Below are 21,031 nucleotides of genomic sequence, written 5' to 3' on the forward strand. Positions count from 1 at the left end.
TTGCGTGAAAGCTTCTGTTTGGCTGAGAAAAAGAACAGTCTTATTTTTATAAAACAAACCTGTCCAATATCTAGAAACACATCTAATTTTAAGATATATTAATAGAAAATTTAGGTACAAATGAGGCCTGTCCTACAGAATTTGGCAATATTCATTCGATTCAAAAAAATCTTTTATAAATACACATTTATTTTCGGGTTCTCAATCAATTTAAACAAAACTTTCTATTTCTTTAACGCACATGTTTCGCTTTTCACACCATCACCAGATAACCTTTACATATAACAATTATTTAAAAGTAATGCTATGTTGTTTATTTCAGAATAAAGTTTAGGCCTTGTATCAATTGTACCCACAGGGACATTGTTTCAGAAAATAGTTTGGAAGCAATCCGGGAAATAGTGTCCAGCCTGAGAAGTAACTAATTGTATAGTGAGCTCTCACTTTTTCATATTATTGACCCTTAAATTGTGGAAAATTTGTGCTATTTTATTTAGTTTTTTATCTGGTGATACATTTTCAGATGCTCGAACTTTGGGTAACGGTTGGTTATTCAGAGGCGAAGGTATCGCTCACCAAGGGGTAGTCAATGAAATTGTGGCTTACATTGAACATGGTAAGTAATTAAATTGTCAGGAAACCTAAACGAAATTTGGAAAATATTACATACGTTTTAGGTTCCTCGCGATCTGTTCGAACCATGCTAGAAGCAGGATGGAGATTGGAATCTTCTCAAGCTCTGTATACTTACTTAACTCGTTTGAATCAACCATTAATTCCCTTTTCAATTCAGTCGTTAGTCCTAGGTGAGTGAAACATTTAGGTGTAAAACGTCGTACATAAAAGATCGTCCAGAATCAAAAATCTATTACTTTATTAGTTAAAGAATCTCTCAAGACAATAACTTAAAGATAGCAGACGCAAAAATCATATTTTAGATCTGCTCAGCACCGAATTGTAATAATTTACTTTTCACTTTTGAAATTTTGTATTTTCATTAATTAGTTTTAAAATACAAATCTCAATATATGAAAACAGTCAAATCATTTTATAACAAAAGCAGATACCGCTGTTACTGTTTCAAACTACGACAATTTTATTTTTGAAATGCACCCGTCATTTATTTTTTCATATTTTTTATTCAATTTCCATTTGTCCATAAATCCAACATTTCGTTTAAATATTTAAGAAGCTAATTAATGATATTGGGAGGAAGGAAGCGGAGGAAGGGATTCAAGGGTTTAATTAAACCACACCCTTGATCAATATAGACACTTTATTACAAAAAGTTGATAATTTTTTATTATTATTTATTATTATATTTCAAATCAAACGAGATCATTTGACTGGAATTAATGTTATGTAGGTGCTTGGAGATTTTCTCGGAAACACAATTATTAGTCTTCTTGAGTCAATGTTGTCTTATTTTTAAATTATTTTGTGTCATTTATTCCATGCATAACGTATTTTCAAAATATTTATATTCAGATCAATATTTTCGTTCATACTATGAAATACTTTTTTATGCAGTTAAGTCGTTATTGACTAAGTTATTTATTAAACATGGAGAATATTAAAAATTAAATCGATGCTACATTTCAGTTGCCGGATGATAAATTGAACTATAAACTGATTATAATAGCAAATAAATGTAAAGTAAAGACGAGGGGAAAAACTTAAACATAATAGGATTTTCTTCTGATTCATTAGGAAAAAATAGTTTGCATCATATCATAAGCGCAATTTGCAAGTTTTTGAATAATTGCTATACGCTTGCATTTCTTGACTGTTTGATTAGTTTTGAGAAAAAGTAGRAATACATTAAAAATGTAAATGATGTTCTAATTTTATCTATATCACAAAGGCCGTTTACAAATAACAACATWTTTCTATAACAAATAATTTTTTTTAGAAAATWTCAAAGATTGATCCGGCCGTATAATGGCTCTTTAAATTGRTGTCGTTTTCATGTTTGTCTYCAGTCTTGGATAGATAAATATTATAAATTATTCTTCATTTTCCTAATTGCGACCAAAAATAGTTTACAATACTTAATTTATTAAAATTAATACTCTGAAAGCAATTGGGCATTAAAATAAAACAATTTACTCTGACTTTATTATTAATTACTTTTATTGTTCAAAAATCGGGTTCATCTATAGTTACTTTTTATTAAATAAATACCGTCGAATTAATTAGGGTCAGGTCAGGTAAAAATGTAAATATTTATTAAAACTGTTCACTTGCAAAACATGCATTGAATGTTTTGTAATAATGCATGTGAACAGTTTATGTCATAATAGAAACGAAAAGTTTGTGATTCAATTTATCAGCAATTAATGCAAGCACTGGAATTTCCTACACAAAACGGATTCATTCCAAGGATCAAACCATCATTGAATTTTAACATTGAAAAATTGCTATATTTTTAAAGATCAGGAAATTTTCAGATTAAATGGAAAATATGTCAGCATTTATGTTTTTATTTGGCAAAAATATGCGTTTCTTCCGCCATTATGCAAAAACCTGCAAAAGTAATTTAAATTTTGCAAACTTGWTAATATAAATTAAATTATGGTATTTTAGTAAATCTATTTTGTAAATTTTATACTTTCCTGGATGGAATGTTCCTTTGAAAGAAATTGAGAAACCATATATATGGTTTTTGATTGATATCTGATAGTTCTGTTAAAGTTATACTTTCGTGTTTTCGCTTTCCTTTAATACAAGAAAAAGTATACACAATTTGAATTCTCGTTAATATAATTTATAATATGTGAAGCCTATCAACTGAATAGAAAAGGTCAACTTTTTATTAGTTACTGTACTTTCAGGACCAATTCTGGMCAAAYATTAGAAATGCTGTGTATAGCTTATTAAAATTTTAAATTATTAAATTTAAATTACTTTTAGATGCCAGTAACATCGATGTAACACCGGAAATAGTAGCATCCGATGTTCTAGGGCTTATTAGAGAAGAACTATCATCAAGGCACAAAGTGCTCATTGGTTTAATTCTTCACCTGTTGGATTGCAGTATAAAGTTGTCTCCTGCCGATGAGCTCAGAGGACATACTCTACCAGTGTCTTTGCTTCCGTTGTTTTTTAATATCGAGGTAAGACCCGTATGATTTTCCGCTGTTTATTTTGCATACTGAGTATGATGCAGAAACTTGGAAAAACCTAGTGGATTAAAATAGGTTTCTTAACAATTGCCAATTTAATTTTATTACAATAGATGTATCCAGTTTTGTCATTGTACCGCTTAATCTGCTAAATTAATGAGGACGACGAATTGACTTTGTTAGTAGTTTTTGTATATATATTTTGTATATATGAACATTTCTAAATAGGAAAATCGACCTGAGTACCTACTTATATTTCAGCAATTACTGTATGTTTAAGTGTAAGCAGCAGAATTGTTGATACTTCCACACATTTAAGTGCGACTGTATGTTGAATATATTTTTCGAAGTTTTTTTGGGACGTCTTAAATACAAATATTGGAAGAGATGAAATAAATGTATTCATTGGATATTAAGATGACTATTAAGCTATACGTTCAGTTCAAATTTATTTWAAGTCGCTAAATGAGAAAAATTATACAATTAACAAAATTACGGCAACTTATYCTCATTTTGAAAAAATCTTAGATTTGGAAAAAAATTTGAACCGAATATTGTACCCGAAAAATTATTCTTGCTCAAAATAGAAATGGCATAAAAAAATGTTTTAAGATGAAACAAAATTTTGTATTTTGCCTGGCATTTTTAACATAATTCTGGAATTAGAAGCGCATAATTAAAAAAAGGCAGTGTGAAAATATTTGTTCGAGAATTCAAGGAAAATCAAATATTAATTACAAGGAGTGCTTCAAAATAATAGTGATACTAAAATGTATTTGCGTCGGAAATCGTGGTCAGTACCTATATCTGAAAAAAAGAGTTTTTCTCACAWTTTTWTATAAATGGAAGTACAAACASGACTTCCATACTAGACAATTGAATGTAATTTTATTACTGTAATTTCAAAAAAAAATCCGTAGAAACATGGGGTTAAACTGGAGTAATCCGTAGAAACATGGGATAGAATCGTGTTTTAGTTTGCGGTTTTTTTATTGCAAAATTGACTCAAACATGCACCGCCTATTTGGACGTTACTCAATAACCATTTCAGCCACAGAGTCCGTTTTCCTATTAGTGGATAGAAGATTTGAAGCCCGATGCAATAAAAGCAACACGAGTGAGGAAATAGYATTTTCACACAAAATGCGATATTTGAATGGCATACATTTAGGTGCAAAATTAAGCGAAAATTTCATGTCTTTCGTCCCGTTTTGACTCATTCCTCGGAAGCAAAATTAGCAAGAACTCTTATTTACATCATTTCAGAGCGAAATAAATGGCTTTTTAGGAAAATTAACCGATAAGGGAATGTTGGCAGTTTCCTCAAAAAAGTCTTGATTTCAAGACGTTTTAGATTTGTCTTTTTTTTTGAGTTGTAAAATCGACTCAATCATGACGCTGCCTTTTTCGAAGTTTTTCAAGCCCCCTTTGAGCCACATAATTAGGATAAAGAATTGAAAGTTCGATTCAGCCATAGCAACATGCGTGGGTAAATTCGAGTGGTTTTGACCCAAAAAAGCGAAATTTGAATTTCAAACTCTTAGATCAAAATAATATGCCGACATTTTTGTCCCGTTTTTGATTATTCCTCAGAAGCGAAATGAGCAAGAACGCTAATTTTTACACCATTCCAGAGCGAAATCAATGGCTTTTTTGGTAAGTGGACCATTGATAAGGAAATGAATGGAGCTTCCATGCAAAAAACTAACATTTCTTTAGTTGTCATTCAGCTTAGATGCAAAAATCTAGTTTAAAGCCAAAGTCTTAAAAAAACCCTGTGCTTTTAGTGTGATATAATATTTTAAATTATGAATGAAACCTTCTATTAGCAATTTTTAAGATCACAACTCTGTTTCGAAAGTTTTTAATTTTATGTTTATATTTATGTACTTTTTCAAAATTCGCGTTAAGCTAAAAAACCACATTTAAATTTCACTTATGTCTGAATTCAGACATTTAAATTCTCTATCCAGTGGTATAAACGTATTATCTCAATTTGTTCTTCAGATATGAGCAAAAAGGTGGCGTAATTTTTCAAACAATGATTTCATCTTTTAGGTTTTTATGTAATATTCAAATTCTTTTCGTTCGTCGTTTCTTTTGTATGAAATTTGACAATATTTCCCGAATGATGCTTTACCTACGTCATGTTTAAAAAATGATGGGGTTTTCAATATTAAATGTTACTCAATATAGTTAATATTTAATATAATTAACTAGTGCTATCGCCCTAATGGTTCTTGATATATGACCACATTATGACAGTATTTCTTATGTAATGTTTCACTTGATAAATTTATTATTTAATTCTCTATTGAGTGGTGTAAAAATGCAATGCTTTATCATTGTGTTACATATTAAAAAAACTATTTTAAAACCGCGCCGTGATAGTAGCAATGTGATAATAACAAGAGGTTTAAATACTACTTAAAATAATAATTTGTCCCCCTAACTTTTGAAACCACCAAAAAAGAGCATCTGGTTTAAAAACCAAGGTCCGAGAGATGTTATTTCTAAGAAGCAAATAAGGGCCTAATTTATCATTTTCAGAATTACCACTTTATGCACGAATGGAGAAGGATTCTGGCAATTTTCGTCGAATTAATCAGACAAGCACCCAATGCCCTACTTGTAGAAGAATCTCAATCGGAAGCATTGCTTTGAATTTATCTATCAAATAAATGAGCCATGTATAGTCCTTTTATTAACATGTATTTAGGTTATATAAAAATACTGCAATAATTGTGTTATAACTATAAAAAAAGTGTATTATTAGCATTATGGCAATGGTCGAACATGTAGGTCACAGATTGGACGAAGGAAACAACCTTAAGCGACCTCCGATTATTTTGATATTTATTTTAATTTGCTTACAATATTTTAAATATTTTGATTGGATATATAATAACAGGTGTCATATGCATGTGTAATAAGCTTAGTCACTAATTTATGAGACATGAAAATTGTCGCCAAGGTGAATGTTTACAACTACACCCCATACAGGAATTTCACTTTATCTTAGGCACATCTTTGCATCAAATATTTTTCCATTTTGGTCATTCTTTACATTTATCAGACACTATCACTCTGTGCACAGACCGGATACATAAGCTTGGTACAAAGTTTACCTGCAATTTTTTTAATTTCCTCAAAAATTAATCAAAACGGATGAGTAGATAAGTATATTGACTCTTCTAACAAAAAACCGTTTATTAGTGATCGGTTTTGAGAACCAATGATGATTTGAGTGCTTCGGTTCTGTGTGAAGTGTGAAGCAAAAATATCAATATTTAAATGGCAGCAAATATGCCGAAATAATCCCATTTTGTTCCTCGTCGACCTCCCTAATTGAACCATTTTAAAGCATGCAAACTACAATTATAATGCAGAAAATAAGCATTATTATACACCGATAGCCTATTTCAAAGTATTAAGGCGAGTTTGTAACGGTTGTTTTCTGTATAAAGAACAGTATTTACTCTCAAGATAGTGAGAAATAACCCTGTAAAAGTTAGTGTATCTATGTATTAGCAAGTGAAATAATCAAACATGAACTCATTCATTAGCAGAAGGTTTCAGTTAAATAAGCGTATCCAAAATTACACTGCAAATGTTTCAATTTGTAATTGTTCTTCATAAGAGAAACAAAAGCAATTTATTCTCTAATACTATTGTTTTTATATCAACTTTAGCAGATAATTATACAATAATTTCAATAACTAACAACAAGTACATTATAAATCTAAATATTCTCGAAAAGTGGGTGGAGTGTTGCTAAAAAAATCAATTAACTTACAAAATAAAAAAAGAGCAATAAAGGATACCATTTTATAACAGTTACCGCAAATACATTATCGATTTGTATTTTAAAAATGTAATACTACTCTCTAGGACAAATTTTTAATTATACAGGGTGGTCGATGTTGAACGCAATTAATTTTAATAGGCAAAAGAGCCTCGAATATAAAGTAGACTCATTATAAAAAAACTTTGATAGCCGAGATGTTTCCTAACAGAGATACAGTGTCAAAGTTGAAGAAAAATATTTTTTTACAATAACTTTCAAGCTTTACATTTATATCGCATCACATTTTGTACACATCGCACTATAATAAATAGGGACGTTATAATTGAAATATTTTTTTAGTTTAACTTGGTGGTGCGTTAACTGGGCAGGATTTGTTTGCTCCAATCGGCAACGCCACTAAATATAAAAAAAGAAATAACAATTTTTAAGTTTTCTGATAATTTAAAAGCAAAAAAATGCTGTAAAATATTAATTTAACACTAGGTTTTACAATTTTAAATTTAAATCGAAAATTAGTGTAGGATCCGCTTCGCTCGCATTACACTTTGAAACCACAAAATCAAGTAGCAGTCCACCCGCACGCTTAGACTAGAAAGTTTTTAAACTTCCTAGAATAGAAGTAGTATATGTCCAAACAAAACTGTCTTCTAAATATTGCACCATTAACTTAGAACATTAACTATTTAATATTTAAATAAAAATCCTATGCTCTCTTGCAATTGTTATACTTAACCAAAAGGGATAAAAGGAAAATATTTTTTGCTGTCAAATGGTATTTTTATATAATTCAAATTTCCTTTTCCTAGTTGTGGGTGGTACTAAATCAAATAAACCTATTAAAGGACACTAACAACATCAACGAAGAATTGGAAAACAATTATTTGATTTTTCGGAAGCCAATTGTAGTTTATCCGATGAATGACGTTGTTGAATGTTGTTATACAAAAATGCAAGGACATGTTTAATATTTTAAGCTCATATAGAGCGTTTAGGCTTTTTGTAACAGAACTCTATATAAACTTTCAGATGAATCATTTCATTTCATTGTCAAACGGTTAATTTAGGAAACAACGTGCGTTCCAATTTTAATTAAGATAATATATTTATCAAGTTTTTAAAGATTGGACGCATTATTTAGAATATAGTGGTTTTTCAGCCATTCAACTTTTTGTTTGTAAATTCGCTGCGTAACTGTATGAACATTGTTTTCCAAACTTTTTTGTCAACTTAATCTGTCCTTTTGCCTAAAAGGATATTCTTGAAAATAAAACTTATTAGGTACAACTTGCGCTGCATGGCCTGCTGGTGTATAATTTTTTAATAGAATTATATTTATAATTTTTAATAAGTGAAAAAGAAAGATATACATTGGTATACAATAATAATATATAATAATATTAATAATATACATTGGTACTGGTTACAAAAAATAATTGATTCCCATTATTTACTTTGAATTGATAGCTATAGAGTTTTTTTCGCAAAAGGCAGTTTATAAAAACGTAACAAGCCATTGAATTGGGATTCTTAGGCTGAAACTTTGCAAACTTCTGGAAGTTTTTTACTTTCAACTTGAACATATAAAACCTTCTCGGTCGGGTTTTATATCATCCTATCTCTTTAAGTCAACTTGTTTAAACAAGTTTTTTAATTACAAGCTATTAGAAGGTAATAATGTAGATTTCCATTGATATTGATCAAGTGATATTATTTATTATATGAGGAAAATAGTAGTAAATTACATAATATGGCAAATATGCACAATTTCCTTTCGGCATATAAATCTAGTAAACATTCTAAATCGTAGTGAATTTTCGCAAATATTTTCCTTACGGATTGCGTATATTTGGAGCTATGTAATTAAGTAATCCAAGGTGCTTTGTTCTATTCGGTTAGTAGGTACTTTCGGAACGATTCATCTAAACTCTAAAGTAGCGGTGATGCTGTTGGTGTGAACAGTGATAATAGTATAATAACATGGCTGATGGTGATATCAAATCGGAAGAATTGGGTCAGATCAGGATCGAACGTCCGTTTTACGAAGATAAACAGCTAAGGCAGGATTTTTGTTACGAGAAGCCAATAAAACAAAGTAAGTCACTGGGTTTACATTTTTGTTTAAAATTTACTGCTCGCTTTAATGCACTTTTTAATCTTACGTTGTACACTTTACTCATTTTTTCCAACTGTGTCTTTAGTAGATAGATTACTTAACACAGCGATTTTCACATTTACGAGATCTTTAAAAAACATACCCCAGATCTAAGATTCTAATGGATCAAATTAAAGTAGAGTGCAAAGGAGCGTCATTAAACGTTTCGAATGACTGGACGTTGAAGCATCAAGATACGTTTGTTTTTTTTTATTATTAGTATATTATGTGCGCCAGTCAGCGTATCTAAAAACCCGCTTTTTTCTACTTTATTGGCAACTGTTGCGTCTTTTAAATTAAAAAAAGTTACAAGATTACAAATTTCTAAAATTTGTTATATCAATTTTCAATAGAGCATTTCTCAAAGTTTATTAAACTTTAATTGGCAGTGTTCTTACACCGATTGTTGGCTTTTTTCTTGACTTTTTGTGTTTTTCTTAAATTATATTTCTCTAGTTGCTGATATGTAATGAATTTTATCAATTAAATGTAATTATTTCTAAAAGTGTCACAGAAGAATATTCGAGATTTCAAGTAGGTACAGTTGTGTCAGCAGAAAATATGAGAAAAATGCACTTTTCCAGGCATGATATCAGTGGCATGACCATGCGTCCAATAATTTCTACAAATGGGGTTAAATCAGCCAAGGTTTTAAAATTATCTTATCACTGTTTAAGAATTTGGAAATGCTCCAGTAGAAGGATAATTTAAATTTTTCATATTTTGAGCATCTTTTGTGTTGAAATAATTATATAATTAATATAATAATTTGATTTTACATGCATTAAAAAAATGCTCAATTTAGCGTCTTATCAGAGTATCTTTTGTTGAGAAAGTCTAAAACTCGGACAAATACAGGAGGCAAAATCTACACTAGATCGAACAAAATCAGTCACTTCAAGTCAGTCACAAGCAAGATTCTTGAAATTTTCATCAAACTTAATTTTAAGTTAATTTAATAAAAGACTTGGCATGTATTTTTGCAGCACTTAAATTAAATTATAAGCTTAAGATTGCATTTTGAATGAAAATTTCACTTGGACTGTATGAGGTCCTTCATTTTAATGCAAGCAATGTTTTCCGTTGTATTTTCATTTGTGTAAATTGTTGCACTGGGCTTCTTCTTCGTTAAATGCTAATATAAGCACGTGTAAACCTACAACCGGATATAGAATAACATTTTATGTGAAACACAAAGCTATCAAGTTATCTACAAACAAAACGTTGTCGTAAGTCAAATCCAACTGAATTTTGAAGATAATAACTAATTTAAACAATGTATTAAGCTAACTAAATATTGATGGAAAGTTGATAGTCGCATCCTGGAACGCGTACTTACACGTGGTTTTCAAGTGTTTCGATCTACTTTTACTTTCTACAAGTGTATTGTTAGGAAACTAAAAAAAAACTGTATAATTATAATATATTTTTCAATTTGTTCTCTGTTTTTAGTGGTGTTTTTGCCTGTTTTATTTTACAGCATGGTCCAGTAGTATCCTTGAAGAACTAAAACAGTGAAATAGAGTTTTCACATCTTTTTCAAAATACCTACTGGGTATTTCTTTTCAGAAACGCATGTTTAGAATAATTATTGCAGATTTAACGTACAATTTTATTGCAAATTGAAACAGGTTTCAACAACTGAAACAATTATTTTCTACCAGGATTTTCACAATTTTTTTCTATGCTTCTTTAACATTAAATGAACAGGAATTATTTCGATTTTGATGTTTTTTGAGAACGAACCATCAACACAATTCTTATTAAAACAAGTAAAGAACAAGTTTAAAAAATGTTGTCATGTCAATTGAAACTATTTTTCAATGAGCAAAAAATACAAATTTTTATTTAAAATAAATATGGATACTCTGAAACGTGAAATAATACTACTCTGTAGAATACATTTTATAGTATCTATCACCCTCGAATATTAAGAAAGACATTTTATTTACTTTGAACCAAGCGAAAACTTTCCTAGTCCAAGTTTATTTGTCTGAGAAAAATGCGATTTTCAGATGTAGCTCAGAAATGTTCACAAGAATTTCGACTATCCAAGTTCCTTGTCGGTGTAATTCCAGTGGTAGGATGGCTGCCGAAATACAATTGGAAAAATGATCTTGTAAAAGACATAATTTCGGGAGTTACTGTAGCAATTATGCACATTCCTCAAGGTAAATAGTTCCAATATAAGTAGAGTAAATATAAAAATTAATCACTTTGGCATTCAAATGGAACATTTCGTTTCCAATATTGAAAACCKGAGAACGAACTTTTACTACTATAAATTTGAATTCTCGASACATTTCATGMATAGGGTTTTTAAACAAAAAATTCGCGATTTATAACKGATGATTAAATTGAAAAAMAYATTAAATATTTTTTCAATGCGTAATATTTTATTGCAATATTATAAATTCYACAATCAGACTAACTAGAACCCTTTTTCTACTACTTGAAAACTCTCATTCAATTTTTTTTAAGGCGCAAAMTATTTTCTTWAAGATMACAACTAYCAAGAATAGAAATAATTAAATGTTATATCCATATACCAAGCATTTAGCATAAGCGATAACATATTTAAGTGACATACTGAAATCATAGATGAGCGTTTTTTCAATATAYATATTGMATTTTTATTATTGTCTCAGGCAACATTRTTATTRTTAACTATTTAATGGTTTTAAMTAGTTAAGTTGTTTAAATGTTTCTGAACTGTGGTTTTGAATAATGGTAAAGACCATAATCAAAAAGAAACAGAAAATTGGCTGAACAGTAGGCAAGACAAATGTACGCGCTAAACTGCTTATTTATGTAATATAAYAAAACGTTTTAATTTTGACTTTTGCWTYTCTCAAACTATCACCCAAAAACCTGATTATAAAAAAATGTAATAATAAATTTGAACCGAAATATCCAAATCGTAAACTCCTTGAYTTTTTTRAATCAATGCAAAACAKATTATTTTYCATWWTTMRCAWTATTGAAAAAATCTTTCCGAACGTAGAAACYATTAAAATSTTATTGTATCTGAACTACTGTGACCGCTCATGCCWAAATTTTAAAACTATTATTTTATACATTGAAAACTTGCTGTCGGTTACTGCAATTACATCACACGATATCTTAAGGCAGCCGATTAACTTTAACTTGTTTAAGGAATCATTAAAATATCTACATATGTAACTATTTAAAAATTTAATAAGTGGCATTTTAGGAATGGCATACGCTATGCTTGGAAACGTTCCTGCTGTAGTTGGAATTTACATGGCATTTTTTCCCGTACTAATCTATTTTATTCTCGGCACTTCGCGGCATAACTCAATGGGTAAAAATGAAAAATTCTGAAGCAAACTCCAAAAAAAGGTAAACATATTTTTTAGGCACCTTTTCAGTGGCTTGTCTAATGACTGGCAAAGCTGTTCTTCAGTACAGCGATCCCGGTTATTTTGCATCATCCAGTATTGATACTCCAAGCAATTCCACGGAAATGGAGATTACAGGATACAGCCCTATTCAAGTAGCTACAGCGGTAACTTTTATCGTGTCATTATTTCAGGTAAGTGAAATATGGGTGGAGCAGAACTTTATATATAACTGCCCGACACACAACTCACAAAAAAGCACAGCAAATTCAAAACAAAAGTCCAAAACCACCCCAACCCAGTGGTAAAGTCCACATTTGAGACAAATCATGGCGAATATCGAGAAAATCGGGCCCAAACCTTTATTATGGCTCCCGTTGAATGGGATCTCCCAACTTAAAACCCCTAAGCTAATCATCTCACCCTCTCCCCTCTCCCCCACACCCACCCCTTGACCGTTTCAGTGTTCGGAATATTAGTATTTTTTTTCTCTTTAACTGCAGAGGTACAAGGGCAAGGGGGTGCTGAATGCACCAATCAAAATTTGCGCCGAAAATTCAAAATTTAGGATTTAATATTCAACAAGCCAACAAGGCTCCAAGAATGAGCAAAAGTCCGAACGGACTAGCTCTGAGAAAAAGTCCAACACATCCTGCCCGACGAAAGAGAAGGAACACAGCAGTTCTCAGCAGGGCTCCGCCCCCTGTAGCGTAGTTACTCTTTCTGATACAGACATTCGTCGATCTACCTTGTTCCACTTATGTATTTTTCCTCAAAATAGATCTTTGCCTATTACCTGCATGTTATGTTGTTGCATTTTTTTTTTGTTATTGGATTAGTGGAATTTATTTATTAAAAACTTTGATCAACATCAACACGAAGCGTTCGGTTGTATTTTTAGTACTTTGCAACGAAAATGTGATAAATGATAAGACAAATTGAGAAATTCTCAGTTTTCCGACAATTATCGAATAAAATGTATATGATTGTCCATAACAATATTTCGATTGTTATTTGATAACTTTTGAAAAATATAGCAAACCGTCCTTCAACTTAGATTCCCATACAGGGCGATTCATAATTGGCGTCATTCTTTTTAAAGGGTAATAGGGGCATGGAGAGACGATACAAATATTGGAAACAATTTTTTCAAAAATGTCTAGATATTATCAGTTGAAAATCGACTGTCAACTTTGTTATGAAGCATTGTTTTTAAATGCTCCCGCCTTTAATTGGTAGCCTATTGGAATACTTAACTGTTCGTAAAGAAAAATATGCAGAGTACCTTGAAAAACATTATTGTCATCTTTCTGATATAGTTTTCTGCAAATTTTTCTCAGTTTTTAATAACATTTATTTTTTTACTATTTTTTCTGTTCTCCTAAAACACAACCAGACAAATCCTCCAGAGAAATGACGCCAATTTTCAATCACCCTGTATATTGTTTATTTTCTTTTTGTGGACACAAATTAGACACAATTTAATTCATGAGTAAGCCAATTTAAGCATTATTGATCCCATACGCTATTTCATATGACACATTTGATTATTTTTAAGTAAAAACACAATTTATTTTGGTCTAAGAATATGCTAGTCTGAAGAAGAGATTTGTTGCAGGTGGCTATGTATGTTTTAAGATTAGGTGTTATTAGTGCACTTTTGTCCGAAACTTTGGTAAGTGGATTCACCACCGGAGCTGCCATTCATGTTCTCATTTCGCAAGTAAAGGATTTATTTGGATTAAACATCCCAAAGTCCAAAGGCAATTTTTCCAACATCTACGTAAGTATCTATTTTCAAGCACAATTTCGATGAAAACTGAAAAACGCACGACTTTGATTTGTTTGTAGACGATAATTGCTGTATTTGGCGAACTTGTGAACACTAATGTGGCCGCTCTTGTGGTCTCAATCGTAACAATAACAATATCTGCAATCAACAATGATCATTTCAAGGTAGGTCTGAGTGATTAGATTCATCCAAGATGAAGAGCGTTAATAATTAGGGAACTAATATAAAACACTAAGCTACTATATCTAGGGAATTAGAAACACTTGCCTGCCTGCTAGAAGCCTTTCAAAAAAATTGCAATTTTTCTATTTTATGATTAATTCTCCACTATTCATAAGTGCTGTTCTTTGCTAAGATTTTAAGTGCAAAGAACTATTTTTACACTGTTTTTTTTTATAAATCACAAGCTTTCTGCTCCCTGAAAAACTTTAATTTAAAAAGTAATATTTTCCATAGGTTAACCGTTGGGTCAATAAATTAAATGTGTGAAATGTGGATGTAAAAATCGCCGCAATAGACCTAAATTGATTTCAGAAAATAGAGAAAAACCTGAAAAAAAAACATTGTTTTATATCTCCAACTGCCACACCAGGCAATGTCGAAGTTGACTTAAATAGGTCAATTTTAAACGCGAAGAAGAATGTGCATTAATTATGTTAAGTTTTTTCGGGTTACTCCAGCCAGATTTGATTAGTTTCGTTTACTTTGAATCACTTCAATTATTAGTTTATCACATTTACCTAAACTTAAGGCATATTTGCCTTTTAACTATTTATGAAATGAAAACCGAGCGATGTAAAACTTAGAGATCAATTAGCAATATGCTTTAAAAAATGGCAATATTTAAAGTACCGTTCCAAAAATACAAGGTATTAAACATTTTCGACTTATTTTCTCGAAGTGATTGAATTCGCATTTTGCATATGAAAATGGTATATACTTATTGTAAAGTATTTAATTTTGTCCGATAAATGGACAAACAAAAGTTGTTTTCATATATTTTTCTCGTAAACGAAACAAAAACACGCCGAAAGTTCAGAAGGCAAAAAATATGTATTTTTACTTACTGCAGCTTAGGTTCTCATTATAAATTTAGTGATAACCAGTTGTGAACTTACTCCCGCCACTAAATGTTTACAAAGTTCTCAAGTGACTTAATAATGTTAATCTAAGTATCTTAATAAGTTTAACACACTCTTCTTGGAAATGTTACGTTCGGACTTTTGCGTGTAAGAAGTGAGAGGTTGTGTCTTTAAATATTCCCGCATCTTTTTAAAGCTCTCGTTTTCATCCGTGTTACTGTTTTATACAGAAAGTCTCATTGGTATTAAATAAGCCTGGATAACGCAGTGAATTTTTAGCAATTGGCGCAATGCTACACAAATGGCTTCGTGCGCCAACCCAACAGCGCTCCGGCGCAGTAACTCAGTTCCGATGCTGGTAAAATGTTGATCATTTTTTTACTTGTTTTTTAGATTCATTTTAAGGGCCGTTTATTAAGAATCATTTGAAAATTTCATAATTTTTCAGTTTTAGTCAAGTTACTCTTTCTTCTAAATGCCCAATTTCCTAAAGTTTCACTTAAAAATGCTGACAATGTTAAGGTATTTTCGCTTTGTAAAAAGTTTTGAAATTCCTTTCCAACTTCGAATTTGTAACAAAAATCAAATAATTTTCTATCAAAAAACGCACACAATAACCGAAAGTTTATAACAGATTATTTGGAAATCTCGTCACTTCCATACCTCTGAATACTGTAGTTTGTTAAAAAAATATAGTTTTTTAGGTTTGACTGAATGAATGTGTTTTACTTTCTACTCAAAAACGCTCTATTTTGTTGAGTTTCACTTCAAAATACTGACGATCTGGAGGTCTTAAAATGGACGCAAAAAATTACAGAATAAATTTATAGCTTTGTAAAAATTTTACAAAACTTTTTCAGCGTCGAATTCMCGACAAAAACTTTTTCTCCAAAGCCGATCACAAAACTAAAAGTTTTTAATCGAAAAYGCAAAAAACCATTATTTTCTCATGATTTTATTCTTTTCTGACAATAATGAGATCGTTTCAGCCAAAAATTATAAAATTAATTTTGCTATAAAATTCGCMTCATTCATCTGTTAGCAGGGAACTTTAGAAAACCCATTCAGCATCGAATTTGGCACAAAAACCAAATAAATTTATWCAGTTTTTYACCGAAAGTAATTAGGATTATCTTGATAAAACGACCAGAGCAAAAGTATACAAAAAACTATTTGGAAAATTCGCCGCCCTCATTGCTCTGTAGGTTTTTAAGTTCCTTTAATTCAAGTTTTATCAAAGTTTCTATTAAACAATTATTTTTCCGCAAAAATTATTAGTATTTTTTAATTTTACTAGAAATACTGATAATTTTCAGGTATTTTCTGTGAAAAATTATAAGATAACTTTTATTACAACACTCGCCTCCTTAACCGCTTTGCAAAATATTTTAGAAAAGTTTTTGCAGCTTCGAATTATGAAAAAACCCTAATAATTATTTCTGGGTCTTTTTCGAAAACTATTTCCCCGAACTGAAAAAGCGAAAGTTTATAATCATTTATTTAGAAACCCTTGGAAACTGGGGTTTTTTCATTTTTAGGTCAATATTTCTAAACAACACTGTATCTAAACAGGAAAACCGCGTTTTTTCTAACGTTTTACTGTGAAATACTGGCAAACTGAATCTTTTATGCAGGAAAATGAAAAGATTGATTTGACAAGAAAACTCGTCGAGTTTTTTTGGGCTCAACAACTCAATAGCGCAACTCAACACAATGTTACTCAGGCTTAGTATTAAATAATTGATTAAGTTTCAACACACAAAAGTCATACACAAAATTTCACTTTTTCTGCATTTTTTGCATAGATCTGCAAAATTAATTTTTAGAGATACAGAATACTTGCTTAGGATTGAACCTTAGTTTCTCTTTAAAATATATTGTGTCTGATTACCCAAACACGAGACTTTTTTATGTAGCTCCAATTTACAATTTTCAGCCACTTTTTGCAAAAGTGTCACCTTTTCCTTTCCCGATGGAACTGTTAGCTGTGGTTGTTGGAACGGTGGTGTCAAAATATTGCTATCTAGAGGAAACCTACGGAGTTCAAACGGTTGGTGACATTCCAGTTGGGTAAATATTTATAATTTTTATTTCAGAAAGTTTTATTTTTTACTTCATTACTAGTGAAAAGTGTATCGCGTCGAGTCCTAACGAGCCGAGATCGATCCGAGCAGGATCAGCGGCAGATTCCATTGTTTCGTCAAAACATCCACAAAAAATGCATCGTATGTCGGTTTTTTGACGAAATATCAAAGGAATTTGCAGAGCCTCAGGCTGGCCTCGGCTGGTCAACATACATTTTAATTTTAAAAGTGCTGATGCCTCTGGAAGTAGCAAACAAGCACCAAACAACATACTCTTTTTTACTTATATGTATACAGTCTATTAATCCAGACAAATGCAACGACTATTTTGCTTTTCCTTATTAAACATTATTTTTTTTGCTCTGGTCGTTTTATCAAGATAATCCTAATTACTTTCGGTAAAAAACTGAATACGTTTATTTGGTTTTTGTTCCAAATTCGAAGCTGAAATGGATTTTCTAAAGTTCCCTGCAAACAGATGAATGATGCGAATTTTCTAGCATTTCTAGCTGAAAAGACCTCACTATTGTTAGAAAAGAAGAAAATTATCAGAAAATAATGGTTTTTTGCGTTTTCGATTAAAAACTTTTAGATTTGTGATCGGTTTTCGAGAAAACCTTAATGGTTTTCGGGGAAAACTGGATGAATTTATTTTCGTTTTTGTCGCGAATTGGAAGCTGAAAAAAGTTTTGTAAAATTTTTGCAAAGCTATAAATATTATCGTTTTAATTTTTAAAGTTTTTAGTGATTTTTCGCCTCCATTTTAAAACCTCCAGATCGTCAGTCTCAGGCTGGCCTCGGCTGGTCAACATTATACATTTTACATAACTTTAACACATACATAATTTTAAAAGTGCTGATGCCTCTGGAAGTAGCAAACAAGCACCAAACAACATACTCTTTTTTACTTATATGCATACAGTCTATTAATCCAGACAAATTTAACAACTATTTTGCTTTTCCTTCTTAAACATTATGCCGCGACAGAAAATCTATATAGTTTGACGGTGTTTTTACAAAACATCAACGGACTTTTACCGCGAATCAGGCTCGGCTCGGGCTCGGCTTGTTATATCTGGACGCGGCAGTAGATCGTGATCGGAATAGTTTCTTGGCTTCTTTTACAACTGAAAATTTTGCATATAAACTACCGAATTACGAACTCATAGTGCGGACAATTCACGATTTTCAATTTGTATCTTGTAGTTCAATATCTCACAATTCAGCGCCTAAATTAAAAAAAAAAAATTTGGCCGAAATTTGAAATATTGTTGAAGCTGCAGAAAATTGAGTTTATTGGCTGCGCCAAAAATTGTGAAAATCATGATATTTTTTAAGTGCGTTTGGTTTATTCTAAAATAACTGATAATAAAATTTCCGTTTCATGCAGTAACATTTAGTAATATACCGGTAATTCTAGACGTTTTTTTTTCGCCAACGTCCGTCAACGGTAAATTTATCAGAAGAAACCTTATAAAACTTAAAATTTTTGAATTTCTTAGACCAGACGCACATCGTATATGTCGCTTATATGCATTTTTAGATGTAAGCGAAGCTAAAGAATTAACCCTTTCCAGTTGTACATGATATCCTGTATGTGAACTTAGAAAAATACACGTTAAACAAAGTTTCAGCATGTATTTTTAACTTCGTTGAAGAGTGTTTTCAAGTTGCCGCAATTTCATATTAGAACCAGTTTAAAAGAAGTTCGCAGTAGAACACCTCACTTATACCTCTAATAAACGGCGTATCAGAAGATAAACATAACGAAATAATATAAAAACAAAAATGCGCAAGAAATTAAAGTTTTATAAAAGCTTTTCCTAGCTCTTTCTCTTATGTAATAATCAAGATATATTTCTTGACATACAAGGCAGAAAAATGCTCTAGATACTAACTGACAAATCTACATTGATTTGATTCCACTTAGGCTCCCAGATCCGACTGTTCCTCAATTCAGTCTGCTTCCCAACCTAATTGTAGATGGAATTACCATATCCATAGTTTCCTATACTATAAATCTATCTATGGCACTTATTTTTGCGCAAAAACTGAATTATGAAGTAGATGCTAATCAAGAGTTACTCGCCATGGTAAGTCATATGAATAAACGAAGCCAATTGGGACGAAACCTAAGTTGTTTTTCCAGGGTCTTAGTAATGTGTTTGGTTCATTCTTTTCCTGCATGCCAGTTTGTGCATCTTTATCCAGATCGCTGATCCAGCAAGTTGTAGGTGGAGTGTCTCAACTAGCATCTATTGTATCATGCCTGATTCTACTTGTGATCTTACTGTGGGTGGGGCCTTTCTTCGAACCACTTCCCAGAGTAAGCCTTATATTTTATTAAAGTACTATTTATTTTTAAAGTGCGGATAAACGTCGATAAACAGAAAGTAAAAATAGAAATACAAAAGAAAGTGGGAAAAAATACAATCCGATTTATGTGCTTTGTGATGTAATTCGTAATAAGGCTGGGTAACACTGTATTGAGTTGCGCTATTGGGTTGTTGCCGCTCTCTGAGTTAACGAGTTATAACTCATCTGAGTATTAACTCATTAGAGTTATGTAATTTATTAAAGGTTTACGATACCCGAGACTGGAATTTTTACATCTAAAAAAAAGGTCATTACCATTTTTTCTGAGTAACGTACTTTGTTCAAACAACTAAAAAAAGACATCTAGATTTTCCCAGCAACAGGACGGAGACTAAAGAAGACAAGTCTTGTAAAATCGATCTCTTAATTTTCTTGCATAAAAGATTCAGTTTGCCAGTGAGTCCAGGGTTTAAGCTACAGTAAAAGGTTGGAAAAAACGCAGTTTTCCTGTTTAGATACAGTGTTGTTTATAAATATTCACCTAAAAGTGAAGAAACCCCAGTTTCCAAGAGTTTTCCCAATAAATGATTATAAACTTTCGCTTTTTCAGTTCGGGGAAATATTTTTTGGGAAAAGACGCAGAAATAATTATTAGAGTTTTTTCCATAATTCGAAGCTGCAAAAAATTTTCCAAAAATGTTTGCAAAGCGGTTAAGGAAGCGAGTGTTCTAATAAAAGTTATCTTTTAATTTTTCACAGAAAATACCTGAAAATTATCAGTATTTCAAGTAAATCTACAAAATACTAATAATTTTTGCGTACAAAAAAATGTTTAATAGAAACTTTGCTAAAACTTGAATGATCTGAAAATTTAAAGGAACTTTAAAAACCTTCAGAGCAATGAGGGCGGCAAATTTTCCAAATATTTTTTTGTATACTTTTGCTCTGGTCGTTTTATCAAGATAATCCTAATTACTTTCGGTAAAAAAACTGAATAAATTTACTCGGTTTTGGTTCCAAATTCGAAGATGAAATGGATTTTTTAAAGTTTCCTGCAAACAGATGAATGAGGCGAATTTTCTAGCAAAATTAATTTTGTAAGTTTTGTCTGAAAGACCTCACTATTGTTAGAAAAGAAGACAATCATCAGATAATAACGGTTTTTTGTGTTTTCGATTAAAAACTTTTAGATTTGTGATCGGCTTTCGAGAAAACCTTAATGGTTTTCGGGGATAACTGGAGGAATTTATTTTCGTTTTTATTGCGACGCTGAAAAAAGTTTTGTAAAATTTTTACAAAGCTATAAATAT

General features: G+C 31.0%; 2 protein-coding genes across 2 annotated transcripts in view; both read left to right on the forward strand.

Moving 5' to 3' along the window:
* Nucleotides 1-322: 322 nt before the first annotated feature.
* Nucleotides 323-5,867, forward strand: LOC109540290 (the record flags this gene model as incomplete). The annotated part of the gene is given in 5 exon segments (XM_048665204.1): nt 323-417; nt 524-616; nt 678-806; nt 2,914-3,116; nt 5,676-5,867. Coding segments are annotated over 5 exon segments (634 nt in total), but the record flags the coding sequence as incomplete, so codon positions are not given.
* Nucleotides 5,868-8,837: 2,970 nt separating this feature from the next.
* The window catches only part of LOC109540354 (solute carrier family 26 member 6), a 14,426-nt gene continuing 2,232 nt past the window's right edge, over nt 8,838-21,031 (forward strand). The window contains exons 1-9 of the mRNA XM_048665202.1: nt 8,838-9,025; nt 11,101-11,256; nt 12,300-12,410; nt 12,466-12,641; nt 14,066-14,230; nt 14,299-14,403; nt 17,258-17,391; nt 19,336-19,498; nt 19,555-19,731. Coding sequence (XP_048521159.1) covers nt 8,911-9,025; nt 11,101-11,256; nt 12,300-12,410; nt 12,466-12,641; nt 14,066-14,230; nt 14,299-14,403; nt 17,258-17,391; nt 19,336-19,498; nt 19,555-19,731 — 1,302 coding nt within the window. The 5' untranslated portion in view covers nt 8,838-8,910. The remainder of the gene's footprint in view (nt 9,026-11,100; nt 11,257-12,299; nt 12,411-12,465; nt 12,642-14,065; nt 14,231-14,298; nt 14,404-17,257; nt 17,392-19,335; nt 19,499-19,554; nt 19,732-21,031) is intronic.

The sequence above is a fragment of the Dendroctonus ponderosae genome, unplaced genomic scaffold (assembly GCF_020466585.1).
Source record: "Dendroctonus ponderosae isolate FM_Combo_2020 unplaced genomic scaffold, Dpon_F_20191213v2 Dpon_F_20191213_3, whole genome shotgun sequence".
Lineage (NCBI taxonomy): Eukaryota > Metazoa > Arthropoda > Insecta > Coleoptera > Curculionidae > Dendroctonus > Dendroctonus ponderosae.